Source organism: Centrocercus urophasianus, unplaced genomic scaffold (assembly GCF_019232065.1).
Source record: "Centrocercus urophasianus isolate 14NV4802_14NV808 unplaced genomic scaffold, USGS_Curo_1.0 seq_10, whole genome shotgun sequence".
Taxonomy (NCBI): domain Eukaryota; kingdom Metazoa; phylum Chordata; class Aves; order Galliformes; family Phasianidae; genus Centrocercus; species Centrocercus urophasianus.
In genome coordinates this window covers 53045078-53071792 of record NW_024884142.1, presented here as the reverse complement: position 1 = coordinate 53071792, position 26715 = coordinate 53045078, and the positions used below count along the sequence as shown (strand labels likewise).

Genomic DNA, 26715 nt, shown 5'->3' with positions numbered 1-26715 from the left:
TTGAAATGTTTATACGTATTTATTTATTTATTTACTTACTTACTTAATTCATAAAATTGTTTTTTCCTTTAGAACATTCATTTATTCTGACAAGACCATTCAGAATTATTTCGGGACTTTGTGAAGATCTCAAATTACTGATGTGGGTTTTTTTCCCCATTTTTGGTGGTCTGTCTGCTGAATAGCTCAGAAGATGAAAAACTTCTTTGGGTAGTTCATCAGTTAGATCTCGGAAGTCATGAGGTAGATGTTGTTGTGTTTTGTTTTTACAGAACGACAACAGTGTAGAAATGGTGCCTCTATCTGTAATATTTACTGTGTGGAAGAACATGAATGCAGACTGCAGTGAGTGCTGCAAGTAAGCACTATTGACTTCACAAGTCACATGGAAAACTAAGAACCATACTCTTTTCAGACCACGATGTAATGCACTTGGCTCTTTCCCCATCTTCCTGTCACACGCATGCCCCTGTAGACCACTCAGCCCTGCTCCCTAAGCTGTGTTACAGTGCTTAAACAGATTTGATAGTTAGAGCTTCAGCAAGAGATAGGGCAGCAGTACCTGAAGTTCTTGTAGGGCTGAATGAAGTCTCTCGTTGCTTCATCTTGCAACAACTCATGTGGCTGTGGACAAGAACAGTGGTTCAGCAGTTTGCTGTATGCAACATGCAGGCGTCCGAGTGGAAACTCCAGCAGAGGAAGGGAAATGACCGCTGCCTTACAAGGTCCTGTTAGGCCATTTTTCAGAAGAGTTTCCAAAGCAGCCTGCCCATTTCCATTTTGACACGTTAGCTGTCATGATATTTCCTATGTATGAACACCTTCAAAATTGAGGATGGCTAGAATAGAGATCGGATGGGAAAACATTCTCTGTTACTCCATTTGAAAATATGTCATACTAGTAACTTCCAGATGTGGGCTTTGTGGTACTACAGTGGTACTTGCTGGAGGAAACCACAGTAGGTCTGCAGCCTGGCAGATGTGTTGGGGAAGGAGAACTGGCACATCAGGTCAAGGGCTAGGTAACATGCAGTACCCACTCATGGCAGTCCGTGGAGCAGCAGCCACGTTTTGGCTGATGCAATACAATGCACATCCTACTGTTGCTTTCTTGGAGTGTTTTCATAGCATGTTTATTAGAACTGCCGTGCTCCTCCCTCATGCCAACAAAAACTCTGGAGGAGCAATCTAATTGAAAGCTTTATCTAGAAAATCTGGGCCCCCTCTGTATTTCCTCTGAGGAGAACAGGCTGCAACTTTCAAACATGCTGAGACAATCAAAAACTCACAAAAACCTGTCTTCCACAATTCACTGTGGAAGTCTTTTTTTTTTTTTGTAATCTACTAATTAAGAAACAGTAGCAATTGGTATATGGCTTTTTCTGTAGACTGCAGTCTATATGGTTTAAGGCATCCGTAGGGACTTGTCATTTTTCTCCTGAATTGTTGGAATTTACAGACCTGTTGGATAAGGTTTAGCTTAATGCACTCAAAGATCAGGACAATGATTGTGTTATCTTAGCCTCAAGAAAAACCTTTCCACTCCAAAAACAAAATTTGTATACCATGGCTTGGACAGCATGCTTAACAGGAGTCAGAGGGGCATTGGCATTTGAGATTTTTTTCTTGAAGCTTAATTGAAGGAAGCATGACAAGCTATCCTTCCTACTAGTGTAATCAGGATACTATTTCAAAAGAAATCTGAGGCTGAGACACCTTTCTTAGATTTCAAAAGCCTTTTGAAATTTATACAGAGGTTTCTGAAACAGAAGTTTTACCCAAGTCTGTTAAAACCATATCATCTCAAAATATCATGTTCTCTTGCAGCTCAATTATTTTGCACAATAGTGTGCCCAGCCAGTACTGAATTACTGTGAGGAGATGTGAACTCTGGAATTTGGGTGATTAGGGAATCTGGTTCTAGCTAGTGTATGTGAGAAAAGAACTGAAAGTTTATTTTCTGCTTTATTACTGCCTTGGATTTCATTTCCCATCCTTTTCCCAGGTTACTCGGAAATGAAAAGGTAGGAGGGGTAAGTGAACAGCTCTTGAAGCATAATCATTTGATTTTGCTGCTATGGCCCATAAACCTCAGAAAGGAGAAAGCAGTTTGTGTACATATGGATGTGGGCGAAGCAAAGCAGTCAGAATAATCACAGCCTTGTTTGTTTGCGCTTTACTGGATGTTGAACTATGCACTGCTGGAGTCGTGCTAGGTTCAAAAAAATGAAAGAAAACCCAGGAGGGAGGAGGATGAGAGAGTCCTGCGTGATTCTGGAGTAGCAAATGTAGCTGAATTTATTGCAGCAAACATTGTGGCACTCGTTCCTGCCTGATCCCCGAGTATAACAGCATATCTGGGTTTCTTAAATAAAACTTTGTAAATACTGCTCTCTGGGGCAAGTCTCCTTATTCCATCTCTTCTGAAACAGGAATTTCTAACTTACGCCACTATTGCGGGCATATACGTTTCTCTCTTACTTTCAGCATGTGATTATAGAGGAAGAGAGGGAAAGTTATTGGGGCACCTGTGTTTTTGAAGTTTAAGATGTGTCTGTGGCTTGTTTACCATCTCATGTAATTGTGGTATTTGGTTACACAGATTTGTGGGGGAGAGAGAGAAGCAGCACAATGTGATGCATGCACAATCCCTGAGCTAATGAAAAACTGTGTTTTGTAGGTCTTTATTCTCACACTAACCTGCTGGGACATCTCCTTTATCAAACTATGCCTGCTACAGAGGGTATTAATATGCCAAATAAAAGACAAGCACTGTAGAACAAGAGCTTTGAAACCTTATGTGTACTGATTCATTGGTTAGTTTGCCCTTTATTGTGGTCCACGTATAGCTTTGGGCTATCAGAACGACTAGTTATCAACTTGCCTAATTTACTAATCTACTGTGGGAAGAAAAGAGCTGTTTTCAGTGATGAGAAGGTGATTGGTTGTTGGACCAACACTTCTTCTGTTTTCTCAACTCCAGTCTCCAAATCAAATAGTGTTGTAAATGTAAACTTTTTTTAGCAGCCCAGCTGATGCCTTCTGAATGCAGTACGGGGTAATCTGAGAAGCACATATGGAAAGCCATTAGCTTTTAATTGCAAGATGGGTGTGTTGAGACTCAGTAGGAAACAGCAGTAGTAAACAGTAAGGTATGCTGAACTGTGTGAGATTGTGTGGCTATAATTAAAGAGCTTCTCGTACATGAGCTACTCTTCATAGACCAGTTGAGAACCTCTGCATTGCAATCAAGTGTAGACATACTGCATCATAGGCATATTGTGAATTTTATCACGTTTTATTTTATGGTATCCTGAAGAGATGTTTGCTTCTTGCTTGAGCTGCACCTGTGAAATCTCAGGTTTTTGAATGTGTACCTCAGGATAGATGACTTGTTTCTGACTTCATGTGCACTTCATTTCCCCAAGTATGGAAGCAAAAGTAAATGTACAGGGAGTAAGCAGTAATTACTAGTTCATACTGCTGCTGCTCCTGCTGAAGTTTTAGATGTTTTTCAAACCTACTGACCCATACATTCTTTTTGGAATGTCTTATTCTCTTACCCTTTTGTCCAAACTCGTATTTGTCTGTCTTGTGATTGAGTATTCATCTTGCGTACTTGCTCAGAATTCTTTCAAACCCAGTTACAAAAACAGATAAAGTAGACAATGTGAGAGGAAGAAGGGGGTGTGCTGTGTTTTCCTTGCGGCTTTGTGGTGGTCAGTTCAGTGTAGACTGTTGCAGTCAGAAACACACCTAGAGGAGCAGATTGGACTGACCGGCAGTGAGTTGTCTGATGGCTGTGCAAATTCCAAGCATACTGAAGAAAGCAAGAAGGATGGTGGTCTCCAAAATAGAAAGCTCCTGAGAGCTTGAAAGATTCTAGACTAATGCATATTTACCTTCAATCTTCTTCCTTTCTGCTTTGTGTTACTGATTTAGTCTGTCTTTTCCCCAGGGAAGTAGTACGTGGTCTGGAAAATGATTGTATTCCAAAGAGGTTCAATAAAAGGAGGTTCTTTTGTCTTATTTAATTGCTCTCTAAATGAGAAAACTTAGCTTTAGTGGAAGGGATTTCACATTTATGTTATTGACACTGAAGAAACTGAATGAGTAGTAGTATGGGTATGACTAGATTTTCTTTGGTTGCTGTTAGGCAAATGTAACTTTTCTTTCTTAGGCTTGGGGGCAATTTGTTGTGTTTTCCATTGATTTGATTGTTTTAAATGTTGATAATTTATTTGCTATAGCTGCAAGAGTTGTTGGCAGAGAATTTTTCTTTGATACAATACTGAGGAAACAAATGACTCCTAAGGGTTCCTGGCTTTCTATTTTTTAAATTTTATTCCCAGAAATTCTACGTGCTAAGCATTCTGCTTCAGAGGTAAACAGTGGAGTTTGTATCCTGAGAGATGCAATGTTACTGTTTTCCTGTTCCGGAGATTTACTATTTACTTCTGACATAAAAAAGTATTGCTGCCAGACGAGCTCTGTGTCTTACCTGTTTACAGTCTTTGCTAGACTTTGTCAATTTGCTCTGATAGCACATGGGTCATTAGTATTTATTGCTTTATGCATGGGAGTCGATGTTTGTGAAGTATCAACTTTTTTATGCCGTTAGGAGATTTCTTGATGCAGCAAGAGACCCGGGACTCCCCATTACCTGTCAGGGAATTGCAGACTTCATAATGACTGGCGCTCAACTCTGTCAATGAGGAGCAAAGCTGTTGGTGTTTTCACGTGTTTTTTGAGGCTACTATGTCAATTTTGAATTTCTAATTCTTCTAAGTTGTTTCTGCTGTAGAGCTCTTGTCTGGATGAGCAAGGAAGATCCCCTTGTGGAGTGAGTGCAAGCACAGAAGAAGTATGGCTGTATCTGTCTTAGCAACTTCTAATCTTGCGTCTGACAGATATAGATCTATCTGATTAGATTGCTGTTGTGTGATACTTGATCGATTTGAATGGGTTTGGATATGCTGGAACCACAAGGATATGAACCAGTCATATGTCATCTGAAAAAAATTGAGAGAAATTATCAACAGTTTAAAATAGCTTAAAAGACACAAACGTAATCTTTGTCCTGAATGTACACAATGCCATGCTAGGATTAATTCCTAGAAAAATAATGGACTTTTTGAAATCTTTATGCTTTTGCTAAAAACTATGTTTTCTGTACAGCTTTAATCAGAGAGATTTTTTTAAGGCTGGGAATTAATTTCATATCCAAATGAAAAGTAAGAACTGTTCAAGGCAGTCCTTTGCTCAGTGATTAACGAAGTGATTAGTGAGCTGTGACTTGAATCTGGTTTTTCAGGTTGTCTTTTTGTGGATAATTTCTTGAATACTGATGCGATTCCAGAACTACACTGGTTGAAAAGACACAAGGCAGAGCACTGGCACTGCATTATTTGCTTATACTTCTACTCAGTTGCTTAAGTGACTATTGGGCTTTTGGGAAAGGTTTTGCATTCTTGTGGGACTTCCCAGTGTCACTTCTCAGAGGAGTTATTGGGTGCTGATAGGAGCCCTTTCCACAAAGGTCAGTATCTGGGGTGTTTTGAAGAGGCACGTGAGGTTCCTTCCTTACTCATGTCTCAGTAAACATGAACGTTTGAGGATGTGCATGAAGCAGGACTGCTGTGCCTAGCTGAGGTCTGCAGCATCTCAGTGTAGGAGGAGTAGCGGGGTCTGCTGGGCATGAGGGGGTTTCCCTGGCACTCCCCATGGCCCCGGTGCCTGCGCCTTCTCCCAGTGGTGTGGGAAATGGAGGCTGTTAGCTCAGTGCCCTCTAGACAATGTGACCAGCAGGGCCTTTGGAAGGCTTCTTGAAACGTGCTATTATAGGCCGCTTTGTGATGAAAAGAGGTCTTACAAATATCTTCAAATTTAAGCAGCAGCATTGTGGGATTTTTCTTTGTGTGCGGGTGTGTGTTTGTCAGCCAAATCATTTGTTCAAAGTTAATCTCAATTACAGAGTGTATTGTTCATAATCCCCCACGGTCCCAAAACAATAGCAGAGTGGATGTCTACTTGAATGTATATTTACATACTTAAATGTAAAATATGTTGGTGCGTATATATAATTTCACGTTCAAAGTGGTGATCCGTTTTGAAGAGATGGATATTTCCTGCGGGATTCTGCCTTGTAAGCAGTACCGTCCTCCATCCCAACAATCCTGGAGGCCTGAGCCAGGTGGCAACAGCTCTGACCTCTCAGGCAGCCCTCCAGTACAGCCTTGTGCTGGGATCTGTGCTGCTACAAAGCTGAGGGCCAGCGGGCCGTGCTCCTTAGCTTATTTGAGACCCCGGGTGCTGTGCGTCTTTGCTTGTAGACCTTGTCTTTCCTTCTGCTCTTTGAGCAAAAAGAGACTGAAAGGCAATAGCCTGGAAGTTGAAGTAATTCCCAGGCTGTACACACTATGTAGAAGCCCCCAGACCGTAGCAATCTGTCAGTGAATTTAGCTAACATTTAGCAACGTAGGACTTACTTAATGAGGTCCTGGATGTCAGCTGGATCTGTTGTACACTTCTCTGTTTTGCTGACCTCACAGAAGGTTCTCATCATTTTTCAGCTGTAGGTATCAAGCAGAGGATTCCTTTAGTAAAGTCTCATTTATGTTTTATGGCTGCTGGGACACTCTTGAGCAAAACCAGCAGCTGCACAAGGTGTTCACAGTGTACGTTTTTGCTTCACAGTGAGTGCTCTTTTCCTGTTGCGCTGTGTAAAATCATGGTGTTGTTAGCAAGTTACTGTCGTCTCCTTTTTGCCGTTTATTGAATCTACGCCTATTTCTTGGGTAGGTTACTGGATTGTATTATTGCGTGGAAGTTTCTGTGTTTTCCTTGTCCTTTGCTTGTCAGCAACTTTGGGTTTTGTGACTGTGTGCAGTTAACTTCCTTCTACTCCTTACTGGCTGCACTGCCAGTAAGTAAATTGGTGTGCTGTTGTGAGTGGCTCTCTTGTCAGGCTGATAAGATCACACCACCAGGAAAGCATAACATTATAATCCTGTGCACAATGTGATCCTGTTCATTTTAGCTCTTGTACTTGTCAGAAAGACAAGAATAAAGATTGTGTATGGGTGAAAAGTGAAGCTAGAAGTGAAGATAGTGGAAGATAAAACATTTAGCTGAACAAGAGAAATCCTGTGCTGGGACATTCTCATTTCTAATCAAAGTATTGCCTAGAAATGAACTTGGAAAGCTGATTGGGGTGTCCTGAATAATACAGAACATAACACTGACTGAGAATACAGAATGTTGATAAGGATTCATGACAGAGTGGGGGAAAAAAAATACGTCCTCTATTTTTCCTTAGATTTGGTATCACATTTGAAAATACAGTCATAACAACAGGCAGAAGTACTAAGATTATTCTGCAAGAAATAGGTCTGTATAACAAGGTTTCTGGTAATTCCAGACTTGCTATATTTTACTCAAAAAAATGAGTGCTTTCCAGATAGGACCTCTGAAAAGAGGCAAAATTTAAGACGTGCCTTAGGGTAAGGGGACTTCAGCCCCTTAAAAGAATCCCTGCAATTACCTAACCTGCCAACTTTCCAACAAGATAAATGGAGGCACTGTAGCTTGAAGGTGCCTTGATTTGAATGAGATGCAATAAGTAAGGTCTCTCTGTTCTTACAGGAATCATAGATCTGATAGTACTTATAAAAGAAGAATAGAGTTGGTGCCCTGCTGACTAAATTGTCCTCTAGAGGAGTATTAGTTACAGAGCTTCTTTGTTAACTAGGCTGTATGCTTAAACCACTGTGAATTTCTCTTATTAGCAGGATTTTTAATAGCTTTACATACGGATATACTAAGTAAATGCAGGTATATCCATATAATTTATGCATATGATGTGTACAATATTTTCTATATTAATAAAAGTTTGTGAAGTAGAAATTGCACGATTTCATTACTGTTGTGCTACACTAAAGAAAAACACAAGCATTAAAATACTGATATTAGGAGAACGGTAAGCCAACTTCTGCTCTTTCAGTCTGGGAGCTTCCCATAAGGTCTTTCTTCCTCTTCACTTTAATTTCCCAGTTAGCTCTCGTGGATAACAGAGGTGTTTCTAAAGCTTTTTCATGCTAGAAATTTCCCAGTTGCTCACCTACTGATACTTTTACCTTGAAAGATGAAGTAAGTCCATGAAGTGCATGTTTGTAAAGAGTACACAGTAATGGTTTGCAAACCACCCTGGACAGAATGGCTGATAATGCTCATTTACCCCATGGCAACACAAAGTAAATGTTGTATAGTATAGCCCAGGTGCCTAAATGGACAGCAGACCTTTCATACAGTCCTGGGAGCAACCTTATTATCAGCTGTCACAGTTGATGTGATCAATACCGTTGCTATGATAACCTCCTCGGCAGAGGAGCTGGATGGATGGCCGTGTCGATGTTCTCTCCCCAGCCTCAAAAGGACATCCTGCTGCACGCATGCGTGCAGCACAATAGGGCCTGTGCTCATTGCAGGAGGGTGGCACAGCCCCGTGCTGGCGTCCTGTGAGCTTCCTTCTTTCTTTTCTGCTTTTATGAATGAGTTGCATCAGGTTTGCGAGGAAATCCCTTGAAGGCATGCACTTGAGGAAATGCCTGGGACATGTCAGTCACTCCACCCCCACGGGAGATTAGCAAAATGAGAAGTCATAATGCGACCTGATGGAAAAATGAACTTAGTTCTTGTCCCTACGTTTTTGCACACACATGCTCAGCGTGTCAGGGAGGTGCTGGGGGGAACTGTCAAGTTGTGCCTTGATCTCTGAACGACCGATAATTTTCATCACGGACGCTGCTAACTGCTTCATGGGTTTTTTTCGTTTTGGTTTGTTTGTTTTCCATGCACTTTGTGGCTTACCGAAGCAAATGAAAGCTTTAGTCCAAACACCACTTAAAAAACTTAGCTATTCTAAATGCAAAGCTGTGTGTTTTCTGTATCTTTTATCAGCTGGGTGCCTATCTACTTTTTTACACAGAATTCTATTCATTTTGAATAGGCCCTTTTCTGCTGCATTCGGGTTTTGGAGTTTGATTATATGCTTTTCAGCAGCATTTGTTTTATCAGCACTTCCTGCAGCATTCGTTACACATTACGACAGCAGAGATTTGATTCCATTTAAGAGTACCGTATGATGTATGGAAAAGCAGTAATTGCTTACCTGTTTGTCAGTTGCATTCTACTGTGAACACTTCCAGCGTTACTCTACGTAGTATCAAGCAGTGTTATTTCTTGTTTACATTTTCTACAGCAAACAATTTCAAAAAAGAAACAATGAAAATAGTTTATTGCCAGCACCACATCACAATTAAATTTCCATTTATAGGGACTTGGAACTGTTCTCTGGTGAACGCTGAGTTCACACATAAATTAAGTTTGAAAACTTCAATCTTTGTTTTCCATACGCCTAATGAAATGCAAATACAATTTTGTGCTTGTCAGAAAAAGGAAAATTAACCTGTAGTGAGAGTTGTGCCTGGAGTATTGTGTTCAATGCACGTTTGGGAGTAGGGGCTGTGAGGTGTCCTGTAGAGAGCTAAGTTGGGCAAGTTGTATTTATGTACACCTTTATGTATGAGGAGGAATAACACATAACATTCTAGGTGGCTTTTTATGAATGTTACTGGTGCCTGAAGTGCTAATCCTACTATTTCCGTGCCTTGGAAGACTGACTGTCTATTAGGGAAGGCTAGCTGTGAGCCTCTTGTGATGGAGATCAGGCAGCATTCTTACTCTGAATACACCACTTTGAATTTTGTCCAAGTTCTGTAATTTCTAAAAATAACTTTATTTTTGTTATGAAAATTAGACAGCAGTTAGTCCTTGCTTCTTGAGCTCTTTGCCCAAGCAGAGCCCAGCTGTCTTTGTGTTCCTCAGATGCCTGGCCCCTTGTCTCCAGAGGAACTGCTGGCATGAGTCAGACAAATGAAATCACTGTCAACTAGAGTAGCATGCTCTGTGTCATCCCAATTATTCGAAGCCCCAAAGGTCAATTCATGACTTGTTTTATATGTGAAATAGCTCTCTGCCTTAATTCACTAATAGAAATAGCAGTATGCTCCTTGGCTTGCATCTTGCCAAATACTGACAGAAGCACAGCTACCTGCGATCTTCTCGTCATGCTTAGGAATTAGTATTTTTTTCCTGAAAGTTAGAGGGCACATCACAACATTCCTATTTTTTCACATCTGATTTTACAGTGATTTAAAACCAAACTACTCCCACAGATCCAAAGATAGATGTAACTAGCTCTATGAGATATGCCCAGCAACTTGTAGTTAGAATTTGGAAGTGCGTTGACCAGTGAAGGAGATTCCTCATTGAAAACATTGAAAATTGCAGCATTTTTGAAGTGAAATGGAGCAGCTGTTTTGAGGTATACTCAGATGAAATTGAAGAGAAACTGTGAACTGGATGCTGGTCAAACTGGTGTTGGATGGAAATAAAGAAGCAGCCTTCCTTACTCTCAGGTGGCCAATGGGTTCTGGATTGCTGGTGAGGGCAGGGCATTGTTGTTTTCCCTCTCCTGGAAGGTGAAGGAGCTGAATGCGAATATTATGAGGGCTGTGTATTTTACACTTTTCTTCTGTCATTTTGATGATGGTTTAAAGAGTGAAGTATATAAACTGTGATTCTAACGGGAACAATCCCAAACATGAAATACGGTGTTGAAGTGAAACTGATAACTCATTTTTATTAGCTTTCATATGCTCAGGTAGAATTTGTGGGATTAATTCTGAAAGCTTAATCCAGAGGAAAAGGTTAAATTCAATGCTGAGGGAATTTGATACCAATTCATTTGTTACCGTTGCTGGTTCTTTTTCTCAGAAGAATTAGAGATTAAGTGGAGAATTGTGCATACTATCCTAATTTACTGACATCGTTTAACTACATGAACCAGCATTAAAGAAAACCTCTTAGTTAGCTACCATAGTAAGTAAACAAGGAGATGTGGTCACCGTGCCAGTTTTTATGTCTTGTGGCTCGTGTATTAGTTCTTGCAACTAATGCACCTTTTCCTTTTTCTTCAGGATTTGTCTGGATCCATTGACGATTTGCCGACTGGAACTGAAGCAACGCTGAGCTCAGCTGTTAGCGCATCAGGCTCTACAAGCAGCCAAGGGGAGCAGAGCAACCCTGCACAGTCTCCATTCTCCCCTCATGCTTCACCACATCTCTCTGGCATCCCCGGGGGCCCATCGCCTTCCCCTGTAGGCTCTCCTGTTGGAAGCAACCAGTCTAGGTCTGGTCCCATTTCTCCAGCAAGTATTCCAGGTAAGCTTGTTGCAACAAATGCAATTAATCGATTTATAATTGTATATTAAAATTACTTCTAGATTGATAATTCTTAATTCTAGGAGAATTCTGCATTTTTAGTGTCTTCTTCTCTTAAGAAATGCATAAATAAAGCAGGGATAATTTCAGCTTCTAAGTCCTCAGAGCTCTCAAAATTCTGAACTTGACTCTACGAGTATATTTCTTAAATGTCTTTTTCATGGCCCAGTTCATGCAACTAATGCTGTTTTTATGTGTTTGGTTCATGATCATCTATCTATCACATATTTACAGGATCCCTTTTCTATTTTTACGTTGTGTTTTTGTTGTCTTTGTCTCTTGGAGTTCTGTGGTGACTTGTGACCCTTAGTTTGAGGCATACTTTTTTCAACTTTGTCTTTTAAAAATGGAGTTCAGGAAATGAATGTGAAATTTCTTATGAGATCTTATTTAATACTTGCAAAGATCAACACATGACTAGGAATCCAGACCCAATAGTATTTTAAACAACGGTATTATGTTTGCCACTTGCACTTCTTTGGCAGTGTTGGTACAATATCATCCATGTATATTCAGAAATTTGTGAAAACCTTCCAACGTACTCAGAAGAAAAAAAAAAAAAAAAAAAAAAATTGGTATTTTACATGAGTTTGTTCTCTTTTAGATGCTCAATTCTTTTATTGTTTTCTGACATTTTGAATGCTAGAGAAACTCGAAGTAGTTGGACAGTACTGGCATTACTCTGAAGTGACATCAGTTGCTGACAAAAGCACAACAAATCAGTGTGAAGCTCGGTTGAAAGAAAGAGAAATTGCAACTTTTTATCATTAGATGTGTTGTGGACCAAATGCAAGTTAAGATGCAGTGAGCAGTATGTTTTTTGGTATTCCATATAAAGGTTAAACCGGGGAAATGTACATGCCTATCTGTACACAGAGGTCGAACTAGATAAGCAAAGGTGAGTAAGCTCAGTGCACTCATGCTGGTTGCATCTGAAATGAGTGTGTCAAGCCCTGATGCAGCATGTATGCCCCACAGTCATTTCTTCTTCCCTCCAGCCTCTCTAGCTGGCAGTATGTGCTCAGGTGGGGCAGGAAGAGCAGGAAAAGTGACAAGACAGAAGCCTCTGTATTACAGGCAGGATGGTGACCTTGTATTTGCTGTGCATCTCAAACTGCGCAGTGTAGAAACCCTTCCCTGTTATTGAGTGAAGTCAAAGAGTCCACCCAGCTGGAAAGGTAGCTGTTCCCACAGTCTAAGCCAATCCTTGCACTTTGCAATCAGGACCCAATTCGGTGGCTTTATGGGAAATCTTGACTTCCTTCCTGTATTGTCTTAGGTTGTAAACTGAGGTTGTGATTTCTTGGAAAGCTCTCAGCTTTCAGTTTTGACTATCTCTAAACAGTCAGATTTGGACAAACAAATTGATTGATATTTTAGCTGCCTGGTTGCTGAGTAGAGGAGGAGTGTTGTGAAGGTGAAAATAGTTTTATTGTAGCCATAACAGAAAAGGGTGTGAGCAGGATGATTTGTAGGAAAAAGTAATAACTTTTATCAAATTAATTTCTTTGGGGTAAAAAGAGGTGTGGGCTGAAAGGTCAGAATCAAAGTCACTTCTCTTCAGCTGAGCCCAAACTTTTGTTTCTGTTGCTGACCTAATGAAAAGTGTTAGCTCTTCATAGAAAATGTGTCAGTTCGAATGCAAATTTTCTAGTCTGTTGTGGTAACACAAAAGACATATTAGGAAGTCTTTTTATGAATGGCAATAAATCAGAATTGCCTGCCACTGATTTCCCTGGTTTGGGCAACCTTCTTATCTACCTGTTTTGATAAAGGTGAGCTCTCAGTTGTGAGCTAGTGCACTGCCATCTTCTGAGGAAAACCGGGCAGCTTCATTAGCTCTGCTGCTGCTGTTGAGTTTCTCAAGCTACAAAATGGAATGAGTAAAACTGCTATTTAAAACCCGGTGACTAGTGGGACACTGTTGGATGCTCGGGTTTCCAGGCCATGTGCACTCCACTGTGCTCATCATTTCTCCCCATTCACCTGCTTTCCCACCGTTGTGCTTAATTACTAGGATTTTATAGGCTTCTTCATCTGCTGTAGTCACAGGACACTGGCAAAAAGTAATAGAGCTTGTTTGCATTTCTCTGGGCTGCTTGCAGTGTTCAGGTTGTGGCTGTTTTTTGCACATATACTGAGTAGTCTGGCGTCTCTCCTTTAACAATTTTGTTCCACTCCTATTTTCCTCTTTCTTCTCACCCTACCCTTGTTTGTTCTGACCTCATTCCTCTCCTATTACCTCCTGCAATGTTGTGCCACAGCTTCTCCATGTGACATAGATTGGCTCTTTCAATCATTCTCTCTCCAGCAAGTCATTGTAAAATGAGCAGCTGTTGTGTTGCTGATAGCTACAGCTAGGGAAAGCCAAAATGGTGCAGGGGGTTCTTGGTGGGAAGGCCTTTAAAATAAAGGTGTTGCTTTCCCAGGGTTCACTGGAAGAGAAGCATCCTTTTCCTCATGCCTCCTTCATTGCAACAAAATTGACTACTAATTTAACATCAAAAGGGCAGGAAAACAGACAACCCCCTATTAAACCTCCCAAATGGCTGATTCAGTTCCATTGCCTGTTTAAGCTGCTTCCTCACCCCACTGCAAGTCTGCCTTGCCGTATTGCTTTCTGTCACACGTTGTGAATTTCATGGGAATGGACTGGTGCTGGCAACACTGACATTGGCACATCCCTAGCTCAGTGGGCATTTCCTTTCTGTACTCTGAAATACTGAACAGATATTTTGTGCAGTAAGTGGCACACGTATACAGCCTTTGTCTCCATTTATATAACAAGAATAGATCAGGGAAATTAATCTCTAAGAGTAGAAAAAGCAACTTCGGCATGTTTTGTTTTGAGAGGGTTTTATCTGAAAAGGGTTAACACTTCTCTTTCTGACACACTTTCGTTACAGGACTGAAATCTTACTATTTTACAATTTTTAATGATGTAAAATGATATTCTGATGTCCTAATAAGTGATTCACTATTCTACTTTGCCAGAATTCCTGATCTCTTTATTTTGTAGCCATCTTCATAATTAGGGTTCATGTTCTTCCAGAAGATGAGATGCGATGCCCTGCACTGCTTTAGGTCTTTAGCCGTGCCTGATTCAATCCTAAACCATTAGTGGAAGCTGACACAGCACATCATCAAAATGCACTGCTGTTGCCAGAAGACCTAGTGGATGTTAATTTCACTTTTTTTTTTTTTTTTTTTTTTTTTTTTTTAGCTTCCTGCCCAACCATTCCGGTTTACCAACAAAGCAAAAATGTAAATACACTAAACTCCACTTTCTCCCCCTCCCACATCTCCAGTTTTGATCTCGGTGGCCAAAGGCTTTTGTCAGCTCTTTCTCCCTTGTGGTGTAAGCAGCAAAAATTTTTAATATTAAGAGTTGTGTTGAAGATTGCTGATAAGCCAGGGTTCGCTTAACATGTGATGGATGAGCAGATTTTGTGTGAGTTAATAGATTATATTATTTTAAAACCTCTGCAGTAATTTGTATTTGTATAGAAAATAAGAGTATGTTATACTAATAATTAACAGCAAATGCTGCCTTCAGAAATTATGGTGTACAAGTATCTTTTTACGTACATCAGTATTTTTTACATACACTTTCAGTGTATTTTAGGTTACCCTCTGAACGAACAAGCTTATTTTCACTCTGTAAAGCATAAGCTGCACTGCAGTTTTTACTGTTACAATTATATCAATGTCTTCTTTTATAAAGGAGTCTTCTTTTTCATAAAGGAGTTAGAATATTCAGGAAGAAATCCATGTGTGGATGCTCTTACCTAGGAATGCCATTGTCAGTCTTCTCGATTTATTCTGCCCAGTGGTCAGCACCCCCCTCTGATTAAAATTACCCCAGACACTTAATGCTGGTAATTATATGAAGCAGTGGGTGTGTTCCATTCTGTGATCAGCTCTGCTCTCTTCAGACCGGGGATCTTTCCTTCCTGAAGTGGTCAGAATTACAATAACACTAGAGGAAAAAATGGAGGAGGAAAAGGGAAATGGGGGTGCTCAGAGAGTGCTGTAATAAGAATTCTTCCCCTAGTGTACATGTAAGTCAGTGTGTGGGCTGACTAATGGTGTAAACAGTGACAGAAAAGAAAAAAAAAAAGTAGTGGTTAATCTATCATAGTCTTAAAGTTATTACTAAAATCTGAGTAGGGCAGTGGTTTATTTTGTGCTATATAAAAGGAGAAATCATAGATTTGTACTGTTTGCAGAAGTGGCTGCAGCAAGACAAGCTGATGACACTGGTTGTGCTTTAAACAAGAATTGGGAAAAAATTTTCTTGGCATGGAGCTATTCCACATGCTTGCTCTGTTGACCTCCACTACTGGTATATTATAGAGCATGGACTCTTCTCAAACATTGAGGGATAGAAGAGTACCATACAAAAGTGAATTTATAATGCTGTATTCTTTGCTGAAGTTTTACAGATACCTCCCCATAATTGCAAAACAAGAAAGAGGATTATATCCTTTTGAAATGGACATGGTCCCCCTGTCTAGAAAGATTATTTTAACACATACATCAATATTTTCCCCTTCGGCTTCTCCGGAGGCAAAAACCTTGCAACAAGCTGTTGCAAGGAAGATGCATGCTGTTCATTGGCATCCACACCAGAAAAAATACAAAACACAAAATGCCATTGACGTAGCTGTGTTCTTAATCACTGCTACTGCACAAAATATCCATTCAGCAGTTTTGCAATTTTAAAATGCTTGCAAATGAAATACATGAATGTTTCATGTAACAATCTCTTAAACCTCTTTCTTTCAAAGTTTGAACATTTCTAATTTTTCTTTTTTTTTAAGAAGAAGTAAAATAGGTAAATTGCAGGCCCTCTTTCTGGAGAAAATTTTGACTCTGGGATATGAAGCAGCTGATCTATGTTTTCTATTACAATTCAGCCTGGGTCACCATTGATTAACAATCTGTTGTCCCAAGGCATCATGAAAAAGGCAAACAGTCTCAGTTGAATTTCCTGAGAAGAACCCGTGCTCCAGAAGGTGCTGTGAGAGCTGCTCTTCTGCTCCAGCCTGGCCAGAGAGATCAGGGAGGGCGGGGGGCCTCTCTGCAGAGGTGTTCTTCCCAGAACAGGTGCAGGAAATGAAATGAGACACAGACATGCTGTTCAAGTTCCTCCTGTTGTATTTTCTTTACGACAGAGGGTTTTGTATTCCAGAACCACCAGCCTGCTGTTTTTCATCATCTTGGAGTTAAGCTTCAGGTAAAAAAGCAACAAAAAGATCGCCAAACTCAGTGTGCCCTGGGTGGTGGTTTTTAGGGATAGTATTTATTTTTCAGTTTGTGATGTTTTCATTTGCTTAATACCTGATCTACCAGCTTTTGTATTTCATAGTCAGACATTTCAGTGATTTCCGTATTGGGTTGTAATTGCTGTGCAAGAGAGTGATGAAGAACCAAAGCCCCATCGACAGATCATCCTGCAGGCTCACAGAGCACAGCATCCAGCACCCTACAAACCCTTCATATGAATGTGACCCAGAGGGATGCACATCCCGTGGCTGTTCTTTGTCCCTTGCACTGTTTGTCTCCTTTTGCCCCTGCTGGAGCCGTTTCCATCACCCTGGCCATATGCCCTGGCAGCATGCACGGGGCAGGCCACCTCCTGCAGCCCCACTTGCCCTGCACTTATGCACATTCACCTGGAGAAAGGAGGCTGTTGAAATCCAATTAAAATCTTTGCATAATTATGCATGTGCTCTGGTTCACACATTAAAATTCAACCATACTTAGCAGAGCTGACAGGATTTAACAGGTTTATTTAGTTTTAGCTTTAGATGTGTGCTTTAAGGCCATCATTGTTTTATTGTTGTTTACATTTAATGTACCTTTTTTTTATTATTATTTTCTGTTTAGATTTTTTGCAAGAAATTTAAGATAACGTGTATTTGTTTCTTAAAGCATGACTTTTTTCTTTTTCTGTGGTTGTTATTTGACCATACATAGTACTACTTTTCCTGCAAATAGTTGCAAATAGTGCATTCAGTACTATCATGAGTGAACAAGTTGTCTTTCACTCCCTTACCCATTGCGATATTAGGCAGTGATGAATGAATGGGAAAAGCCTCTCACATGTTGTTCACATTCACAGGTAGTTGTTATGCCCAGGCAAAATGCGGCATAAATGCAGCCTGCCCCATGGCGAGGTGGGTTTTTAGAGCTTTTGGTGTTGGTGGGGACTGTGTATCTCTGCCCTCAGGCATATGAATAGCAACCTTTGTACCTTAGAGTCAGGGTCAGAACTGCCTGGACAGGAACATGGCACAGCTCTCCTTAGAGAAGGAACCTCAGCAACTGCAAAGGCAGCTTGAGTTACATTCAGCTACAACAGAGACATTTAACTTCAAAAAGAGAACATTTCCAATACTTCCAGGTAATATTTTTAAAAGATTAATGAAAAGCAAGGCATTCTCTTTAGGGACAGAGTTTATGCAGGTTGAGCTATGGAGAGCTTCAAACAGCTCTGCAACAGCTCCATTCTGCAGGTGGATACAAAGCTCGAGATGCCAAATGGGCCTTCATAAAGTAAGCAGAGAACATCAGTGGTCCACGACTGCTAACGTTCCTGTTTGCTCCCTGTCTCCAGATAGCAGTGGACTCAAATTATTGTGATGTGTTGATTGATTACAGCCGTTAAGTTTCTTAGTAATCAGTTTCATCACTTATTCTCAATTCACACTTGCACCTTTGATTTCTCTTCCACAACAGGGTGATGTGGGTTGTCGTTGACTAATGAAGAACAGAATTGGTTTCGGCATGAGACAAACGGAATGCCGACACCAATCCCAAAATGCATTAATCTTTAATAATCCACATCTGCATGTTTATAAATGATAGAACCAGGGGTTGCTAATGCTGATCGTCCTCCTTCCAAACAGAAAGTGACACAGCAGCGGTGGCTGTGGGCTGGGTGCTCAGCTGCCAGCCACCCGCCTGACCTTCAGAACCACAGGGAAGTTGTGAGCTGTTGAAATGCGTGAGGAGTCGCTTCCACACTGGTGTGCAGAGCTCCTTGCTGCTGGGCAGGCCAAAGTGTGGCAGAATGGATCTTGTCTGTGGGGAGAGCAGCCCTAGCATTGGTGGAGGCAGGTTGCCTCCAGGTGCCTTCAGCCTTTGTGCTTGCACGTCGCCATTTTCTTTCTCAAAAGCAGCACTGGCTGTGCTGTGTGCATTTTAATTCAGAACGAAGTGCGGATCAGCTGAAAAGAGTTTGATCCTTTTGAGGATAGCATTAATGAGAGCACGTGCATTTTACTACTGAAATGCCTATTAATCACAGGTGATGGAGTAGTACAAGAGGTAGCAGGCAGGCCGAGCAAAATAGCTCATTGCCACATACAGCTCTGCTCCACTTTCCACCTACCTGCCTGAACTTGAGAGGCTTGGGAGCAGGGAGGAGTGAAACGCACCAGAGCCAACACCACCAGATGATTAATATTGATCTTGAACAACTCTTACACGGAGCAGGGTCAAGGAAAAAGAAATACAGATAAGAAACAGCACTTTCATTTCCTATTTACCTTTTCTTTGGTATCTTGCATGATTTTACAGTAGAAATACTATAAATGAAAAGTTGAGAAACAGTTTTGTTAAAATTTGGCAATGCTGAAATGAGGACTGAAGGTTTCTATCAGATGGCAGATACTGGAAGTGTATTTCTGCTACATTTCTCATGCTTCTCAGGCTCCACAAGAAGCAGACAACATGAGGAATGGTTTGGAGAAAAATTCTATTTGTAGTTACGACTGCAGTGCAGAGAATGAACACTGATAATGGAAAATTATTTCTTTGGGAACTTGGATTTATTTCCTAAATTGAATTATTATGTTTTTAATTTCAGGTGCGTGACAAGATAGGTTTCATTTCTGCAAGAAATGAGCAAAATACAGTGAGGAAATGTACCCAGTCCTTTGTTGAGAGCTTTGGGTTTTTTAGTACTTGTATCAATAACAATTTAACATTCTGGTTAATTGACATTTTATAAAAAAATTGAGAATGTTTTTTCTCTAGCTGAAGCATATGCTTTTTGTATTAACAAACATGTAATGTCACGTCCCGAGTAATTACGAATGACTAAATCTAAGCAGTCGTTCAGTCTAAACGCAAGCTATGCTATCATTTTTGTGAAAGGCTTAAAGGGACAGCGTAAAAAATACAGTATGTTTACAGGATTGGGATCATTCACTGAAGAACATAAGCACTTTTTCTTGATGTTTTACACAAATTTCAGAGAACAGGACCCCAGAAAAAGTCTGGGGTCTACAGAGATGGGAGAGAATGCACTGAGCGAGTTGCTGCCTTGGCCCCTGCGGTCCCTCCTGGCCCAATTTGCTCCGTGCTCTGGAGGGAGGTGGTGGCACAAAGTGCAAAACATGTGGGGGGGTGGTTGAATGAGACTTGGGGAAAAAAATGAAGTCGGAGGCTGAGCTTTGAAGAGGTTTCTCTAGTGAGGAGCAGCGAGTGAGTGGGGAAGAAAGGAGCGAGCGCCTCATCTAATCTTTCTCATGGGGACCCAGGTGGACAAATTGGCAACCCTGTTCACAACCCTCCCCCTCTCTCCTTTGTACCGTAAGAACTGCTAATCGGATCCATGCTGCTGCAACTGTGGTTAGTTATTAGCAGAATAAAAGCAGATTTCTTCAAAAGAACGGGTTGGGGAAAACGGCTATACAAAATTGCAAGGTTGTTAGAATCTTAAATGCACAGCGGTCGATTTTTTCCTATTCTGAATTATACGCTGAATACAGTCTTTCATCTGTCACTGTGCCCGTTTCTTCAGAAGGCAGCCAAACATTAAGCTTCTCAAACAAAAAAAGTGTTTGAAAGAGGAAAAATATTGGGGAGGTGGAAGAATAGGGAAACGAGGAGGAGAATTCAGGTTTTGTTTTTATTAATTTGGCCTAGTGAGAGAAATAGGAGTTTGCTGCTTCTATTCAGCTGCTGCGCCCCAGCCTCCATCAGCCACCATTTCTGAATGCGGGGATTAGGGAAGACTTAACTGGTTGCTATCCTGGGCTGCGTGGTTCTGGATTGGCCTCCAGCAGAAACATCGTGTGCTGCGAGCTCTCCTGAGCTTAATGGAAATAATGCATCAAATGAATGTGGAGTTAGGCAGAGAGGGGAGAGCCGAAAGAATTTGATCCCCCGAAATGAAACTTCTCATAACTGTAAAGTGAAATTAAAGGGCGAGGGTGGGTGTTATTGAGGATGGAGAAGCCGTGATCCCTGGCTTTAAGCTGACTTATGCCTTCACTTATAAAAATAAATGTGGTGTCCTTAATTCTGCGGGGCTCCAGTGCCTTCCTGGTTTGCAGCAGGATTTTGAAATTTGTTGGAGAGGATCCTTTTTGTTGGGCAGACAGGTGCTCTCTGTGGACTTTGAAAATCCGCTTGTGTTTGGATGAATCGCGCTCTTTTGAAAATTTCCATTGACAGCCAACTTTGGGCTTCTTGCCAAAATCTCAGGGAAGGAGAATCTGTGATGTGGGAGCGCGATGCTCCGGTCCAAACGCTGAGGTGGCTCCTGGATGGGACACGGATAAAAAGGGGCCTCCTGCTGCCACCACTGCTGCTCCCTTCCCTCCATCCAAAGATGCCTTTGCTTTCAGGGCAGTACTTGCTTTCCTGCAACTTGACACTCAGCCCACTCAGCCTACTCAGGTAGTGCTAGCAATTATTTCAGTTTATACTAGGGTGTTTCTTGCAAGTCTCCATGCCTTACTCAGGGGTTACACAGCCTGGGAATAGAATTTGTATGTCCAATTTGCCAGATTCCATTTCTCCTTTCTTTTTTTCCTTTTTTCTCTAATAAAACACAAAAACACAAAGATCCATAATACAATGACTTATTCTGTACTGAGGGTGACATTTGGATGGTGTTTCGTAAGTAATACCTTGGGACCACACACTGAATAATGAGGATGAAACAAGATATCAGATAGCTACCTCATCCTGTCAGTGTCATCTTTGTTTTAGAATTGGATGTTATATTGTGTCAAACAAGTAGCTTCTGCTATTGAAATGAAGATGTTTATCCTGTTGCATATATGCAAAGAAAAATTGGATCAGAGGTCCTGCAGGCCCCCTTAACTCAGTGTTGCACATTTTTTAATGCAGATTTTAGAAGAATTTAGCACTTCGGTTACGGTGACCTTGTGGAACTTGTTCAGAACCTAGTTCTTGGTATGTTGAATATAATACAAATTAGCAAAATAATGTAGAGTGTGAATTCTAAGGATAGCTGTCAGAAAATTGTGCACTTGAAGAACAGGACTTTTTGGTGATTTTATTGTGGCTTGTATGTGATACTAGTATATGTTAGCTAATCCTGTGTCTTTGGAGATTAATGCATTTGTTAAGAGACACTATGGCAAATCAGGACCTGGTCTAACAATATCTCCAATAACTTTGCAGTGCAGAGCATTCATGGATTTAGCTTGACAATCCTCACACTGAAAGAGCATCTTTGCATCGCTGCTGAAGAACAAAGCAACTGCTTATGGTCTCATTTCTAGAAAGCAGTGCATTCTGTGGCCAAACTATCCCAAGGCTGGAGGGCCATGGGCTTGTCTGAACTCCCAGGTCTCAGAAAATGCCTTAGTGAGAAGGCAGCAGAGAATTGCCAGAGCTGCTGTTGCTTGCAAGGGCTGTTAGCTGCAGTGTGGTACTGAGCGGGGCCAGGAGGCCTGGTTCAGGCACAGGTGCCTGCATTGCACGCTGAGGTGGTCAGCAATGCCCCAGCAGTTTGGGTAGCCAGAGTATGGGCCTGGAAATCTGAATGGTTTCCCGTGCTGCTGGCTTTCTGAAGTATCTCTTACCATATGAAAATGAGGAGAGTATTAATGTTTTGTGAATCTTAATTTGAGGGATATTCAGACAACCGTTGTTTATTATTCAGATGAGTAAGTTGCTTTAAAAATACTACTGGTACAACAGAAAGCTTGGTTACAATGTATAAATTTCTGGAAGAAAATAATCTTTCTTTTTTAAGGGTCATAGGCTTTGTAAGATGAAAGAGATAACACAAACCACATGACCAGCCTGCCTTTATGCTGCCCATAGAAGAACTTCGTTCCTTTGGGGTCATTTGCACCTCACTTCCAATTTCCTGAAAAGCCCATTTAAAACAATCCCATACAGAAGCCTATTTATGATCTGATGTAGGGATCTGAAACCAAGTGTCCTTTCCGGCCTGTGGGCCTCTACTGTCACATTAACTGTGATATAATCCCATTATTTTATCAGATTTCATCTTAGTACTCACTAGGTTTCCTGGACCTCATTATTCCTAAGAGGAAGTTGTTTCAAATTCCAATAATGGTCTGATTATCATCCTAAACACTGTGCTCTTCTTCCTCCTTGATATTTGGCCACAGATATATTTTTGAAACAAAGTCACAAAATTGGAGCTTTACTTTTTGTCATGCTAAATAATATGCATGCCTTTGGTCTCCTGTCATGCACATAGACATTCTCAGTTCCCATTCCAGTTAGCGTTGGGCCTTTTTGGTTTTCATAGAATCACCAGAGTTGGAAAAGGACTCCAAGATCCTCTAGTCCAAGTTTTATGTGCTTGAAGGCTCATTAGTAGCACATCAGTTTCCTTACCTTTGCTAGAAATAATTCCCTTAATTCATCCTAGTAATATATTTGTTTGATTCAGGGTCACAGTAAGTGTTTAGTTGTAATCATCAACAAATATGCTCAGTTTTTCCGATTTGCCTTTCCCAATTTCTAATTGATAATCCTATAGCTTTTCAATTAGAAAGTGCCTCTTTCTTATCTGTAAGTACAGATTTTTGCGTTTTTGTTACTCCAACATTAAACTTGTTCCAGTTTCCTAGGTAGTATTTTGACCATCTGTTGCATTGACCGTACTTGCCTATTTTGTAGTTAACCAATGTCATTAATACAGTTCTAGGGCTTAATTCCTAAATTAGATTGAGAATTGGCCCAAAGACAGCCCACAAGACCTTTAACTACTGACTTTCCTGCAGCCCGAGCCTGTTGTTCCCCTTTCAGCACAGTCTGTTTCTGTGATCTGTCCCCCTGATCCCCATTTCCTCATGCATCTTGAAATTCCTGTACTGATATCCATCCTTTCCTCCTTAACCAGTAATTTCCCAGGGGGAACCTGTTATCACTGAAGTGCTTTCTTGATTCAATTGTTCAGGCGCAATTCCGTGAGGTATTGTCCAGAGCAGTACAGAGTACTGCTGCTGAGCATCCTCCAGTGTCATTACATTGATGGAAGCAGAGAGCCCTCAGCATGTTTCAAAACGTTACTGATTTGGGCAGTAATTCATCACAAGGACCCCTCCTCAGCAGGATATCAAAGGTCTGCTCTTTCTTGCTATGTTGGCTCTAAGGAATTTACTTTTTACACTTCAACTGCAGATTTCATGGCTATAGTCATAATGCAATCACCATTTAGTACTTTTCATAGATCACCTTTTTCCAGAAGCACAATGAAGTCTCTTTTATTTCAAGCATAGATTTTAAAAGTCTCATACAAAATGTTTAAAGGCATTTCTAATGTAATTTCAAGAATAGGAATAAAGCTTACAGCTAAGTTATTTAGTAGTTTAGATTCTCTCACTTCTTTAACTGACTTTGTTTAAAAAAACGTATCTGTTTTAATAACTAATTTTAAGATAACTATACATTCTGAAATAATTTAGTCGTATGTTAAATCTAGGTAAATGAACAAGTATGGCATTACGTATCATTTTAACATGCATTTGCTGTGATCTTGCATAATGGAAATACTGTGAAATATCTGTGGTGCTCGCCTTGTGTAAGTCTTAGCAGGTACATTATCTCACCAATGTGCCAACAATGCTATACAAAAAATGGGAAAAGGTCATTCCTGTTTAAACTTCCATCTGTGTGTCATGGGGTCAAAGGAGGCAGTAGCCTGTCAGTGGAAAAAAATGTATTGTTTTTTAATTGTCTTAAAAAGCTGTAGAATTCATGTTTAAAAAGAAAAGAGATTGTTTTTTTGGTTTGTTTTTTGTTTTTTGTTTTTTTTTTTTTTGTAGAAGTTTTCCTTCCCAAATAAAATACAGAAGTCTGTTCATGTATTATTTAAAGCGACTTCCAAGGATACCAACTACAATACTGGTTGAAAGGGAGGAGGATTAATATCATTTAAAGGAAAGAAATGAAAAATCTTTAAGGTCATTTCTTTTCTTGACAAAGAAACTTAAAAAGCGTGGCGGACAGGATCTTCAAAGTCCTGTCATCCTCTTCCAATCAATAGGAGTTAGATACCCAAATTAAGAGTTCAGTTCAAGCCTTCAAAGGTATTTAGGTGCTTAACATCCTTTTACCTTTCACATCACTTCTAAGGATAAAACGGCAGGTTTTCTGAAAATATTTTTGTGCAATACTTGGCATGTCCAGAATCTGGATAATTTGTAGCACCCCGTGATCATTAGCATAATGGCCACTTGTGTTGCATGTTAATTCCTTCTTAGAGTATATGTGGAGGTGATTGTCTTGTTTATGAAATTGTTTTCTTTTGTGAAATAAAATCTTAGGCCTCCGGTTTCTTTCAATTAAAAAAAAAAAAAAAAAACTCCAAGATCAGAATGCAAGCTTTAAAAAGTGAACTGAAAAAGAGCATGAATATTTACAGAGGTTGTAGAGAATTCCACTGAATTTGTAGAATGTGTATTTCCAAGATTGCAGATGGAGATGATTTCTCTGTAACGTGTCGTATGTGCTCAGCTCTAGAGCTTGACTTTCCCTGTCTGTGCTTGCACATCTGCATGTGTAGGATGGGGCTCCTGCCAGGTAATTGAACTTAATACCAACGTAAAAAATTGAACACCTGCTATAAATGTATTTGGAGTATGTTGCCTAGTATATATCTTCTGCATTATATTAATGCCTCCTAAGCTTGGCCAAGCCACCATCAGACAGGATCCTACTGGGATTGTGGGGTGCAGTCAGGAGTACCTCTGCATCTACCAATAGCATTAAGTATTTTAAAAGTCTTCAATGGTTCTTGGGAAAAACGATGACAAAAGCAGTTGAGATTTCTTGTAGCATGCTGCCTGGTAGTGGTGCCGCAGGCATGGCCGCAGTCGTGCATTTGTCGGTGCACAGACACATCAGCTGGCACTGGTTACACAATCACATTTCATGGGTTTTCCTTTTGTTTATTACGCTTCTCTCTTTTTTTTTTTGGTGTCAATTTTTGGCCATAGGTGGTGGCCATGACTCTGGGAAGCAAGCGGGGTAGGGCAGGCACTGCCCCTTTCCTCAGTTCACTTCCAGCTTCCGGCCTTCTTAGCTCTAAAGAAAGAGCAACCCCTGCTGGCTCTTCTTGAGCTGGGCTTCCAGCTCCAGAAATAACCACAGGAACCTCGCCTCAGCCATTAAAAAAGGGTGGCTGCTAAGCACGAGGAAATGATTCTCAGCAGGCACAAATCTATTTCATGTGTTTTTATTCTTTCCATTTCTTTTAAACGGAAAACAATCTGAGCAGTTTCTGAGGATGAGGGATATAAATCTGTCTGCTGCTATTTATAACATGCTCGTCACTGCAGTGGCTAAGTGCTTAAAATATATATTTGTTGCCTAACCTGAGGTGGTCTTCAAGTGCCTTTGGCTATTGAAAGCAGCCACATCTCAAAGCAGGAGTCCAGAAGCCGTCCTGCCCCAGTCCTCCCCCTGCCCAGGCTGCAGCAGGCTGGATGCTGGGCATGGTAGCACTGTTAGGGTGGAAGGACAGATGCAGGGTTGGATGGAGACCCAGAGATGTGACTCTCTGATCTCTTTAACCAGTGCAATGAGCACCGGCATTAAGCATCACGTAGCCTATTGAAAGGGGAGATTTAGTGTCCTACACCTCACAGACAGCATTGTGGGTGCCATTTTTCCTCTGTGGGTGGATGGACATGTGTGTGTCTTCTGAACAAGGCCGTAGAAATGAGTCTGTCTGTTCTGGGTGGATATTTCAGCAAGCTAATATCTTTCTTTTGCCTTTACTTGAATAATAAGACACCCCTTTTCTGTCTGATCCCTTTCAAATATGCTTCACGTTTACTATATACATCTGCGCATTACTCTTTATTCCCAAGTTCTACATGGACAGTCAAATAATATTAAAACCACTGATTCATTGAAATACTTTTTAAACTGTTGTTGTTAGTCATTTTTGTATTGACTGAAGTTTTGGTTGGTAATATTGTTGGCGGCAGGCCATGTCTGCCTGGCAGGAGGCCAGTTTAAGCTCGGCAGGATGGGCCCTATTGTTCAGCAGACTTGAATTTTCTTAAACTCTCTAACAGAAATAAGTGTCAGGAGATTTGCAGCTATAAATTGGAT

General features: G+C 40.7%; 1 protein-coding gene across 8 annotated transcripts in view; it reads left to right on the top strand.

The window, feature by feature from the left end:
* ARID1B (AT-rich interaction domain 1B) overlaps positions 1–26715 on the top strand; it is a 288228-nt gene that overhangs the window by 178545 nt on the left and 82968 nt on the right. For all 8 annotated transcript variants that reach the window (XM_042815785.1, XM_042815791.1, XM_042815750.1 and 5 more), the window contains one exon: positions 11040–11283. In XM_042815785.1, coding sequence (XP_042671719.1) covers positions 11040–11283 — 244 coding nt within the window. The remainder of the gene's footprint in view (positions 1–11039; positions 11284–26715) is intronic.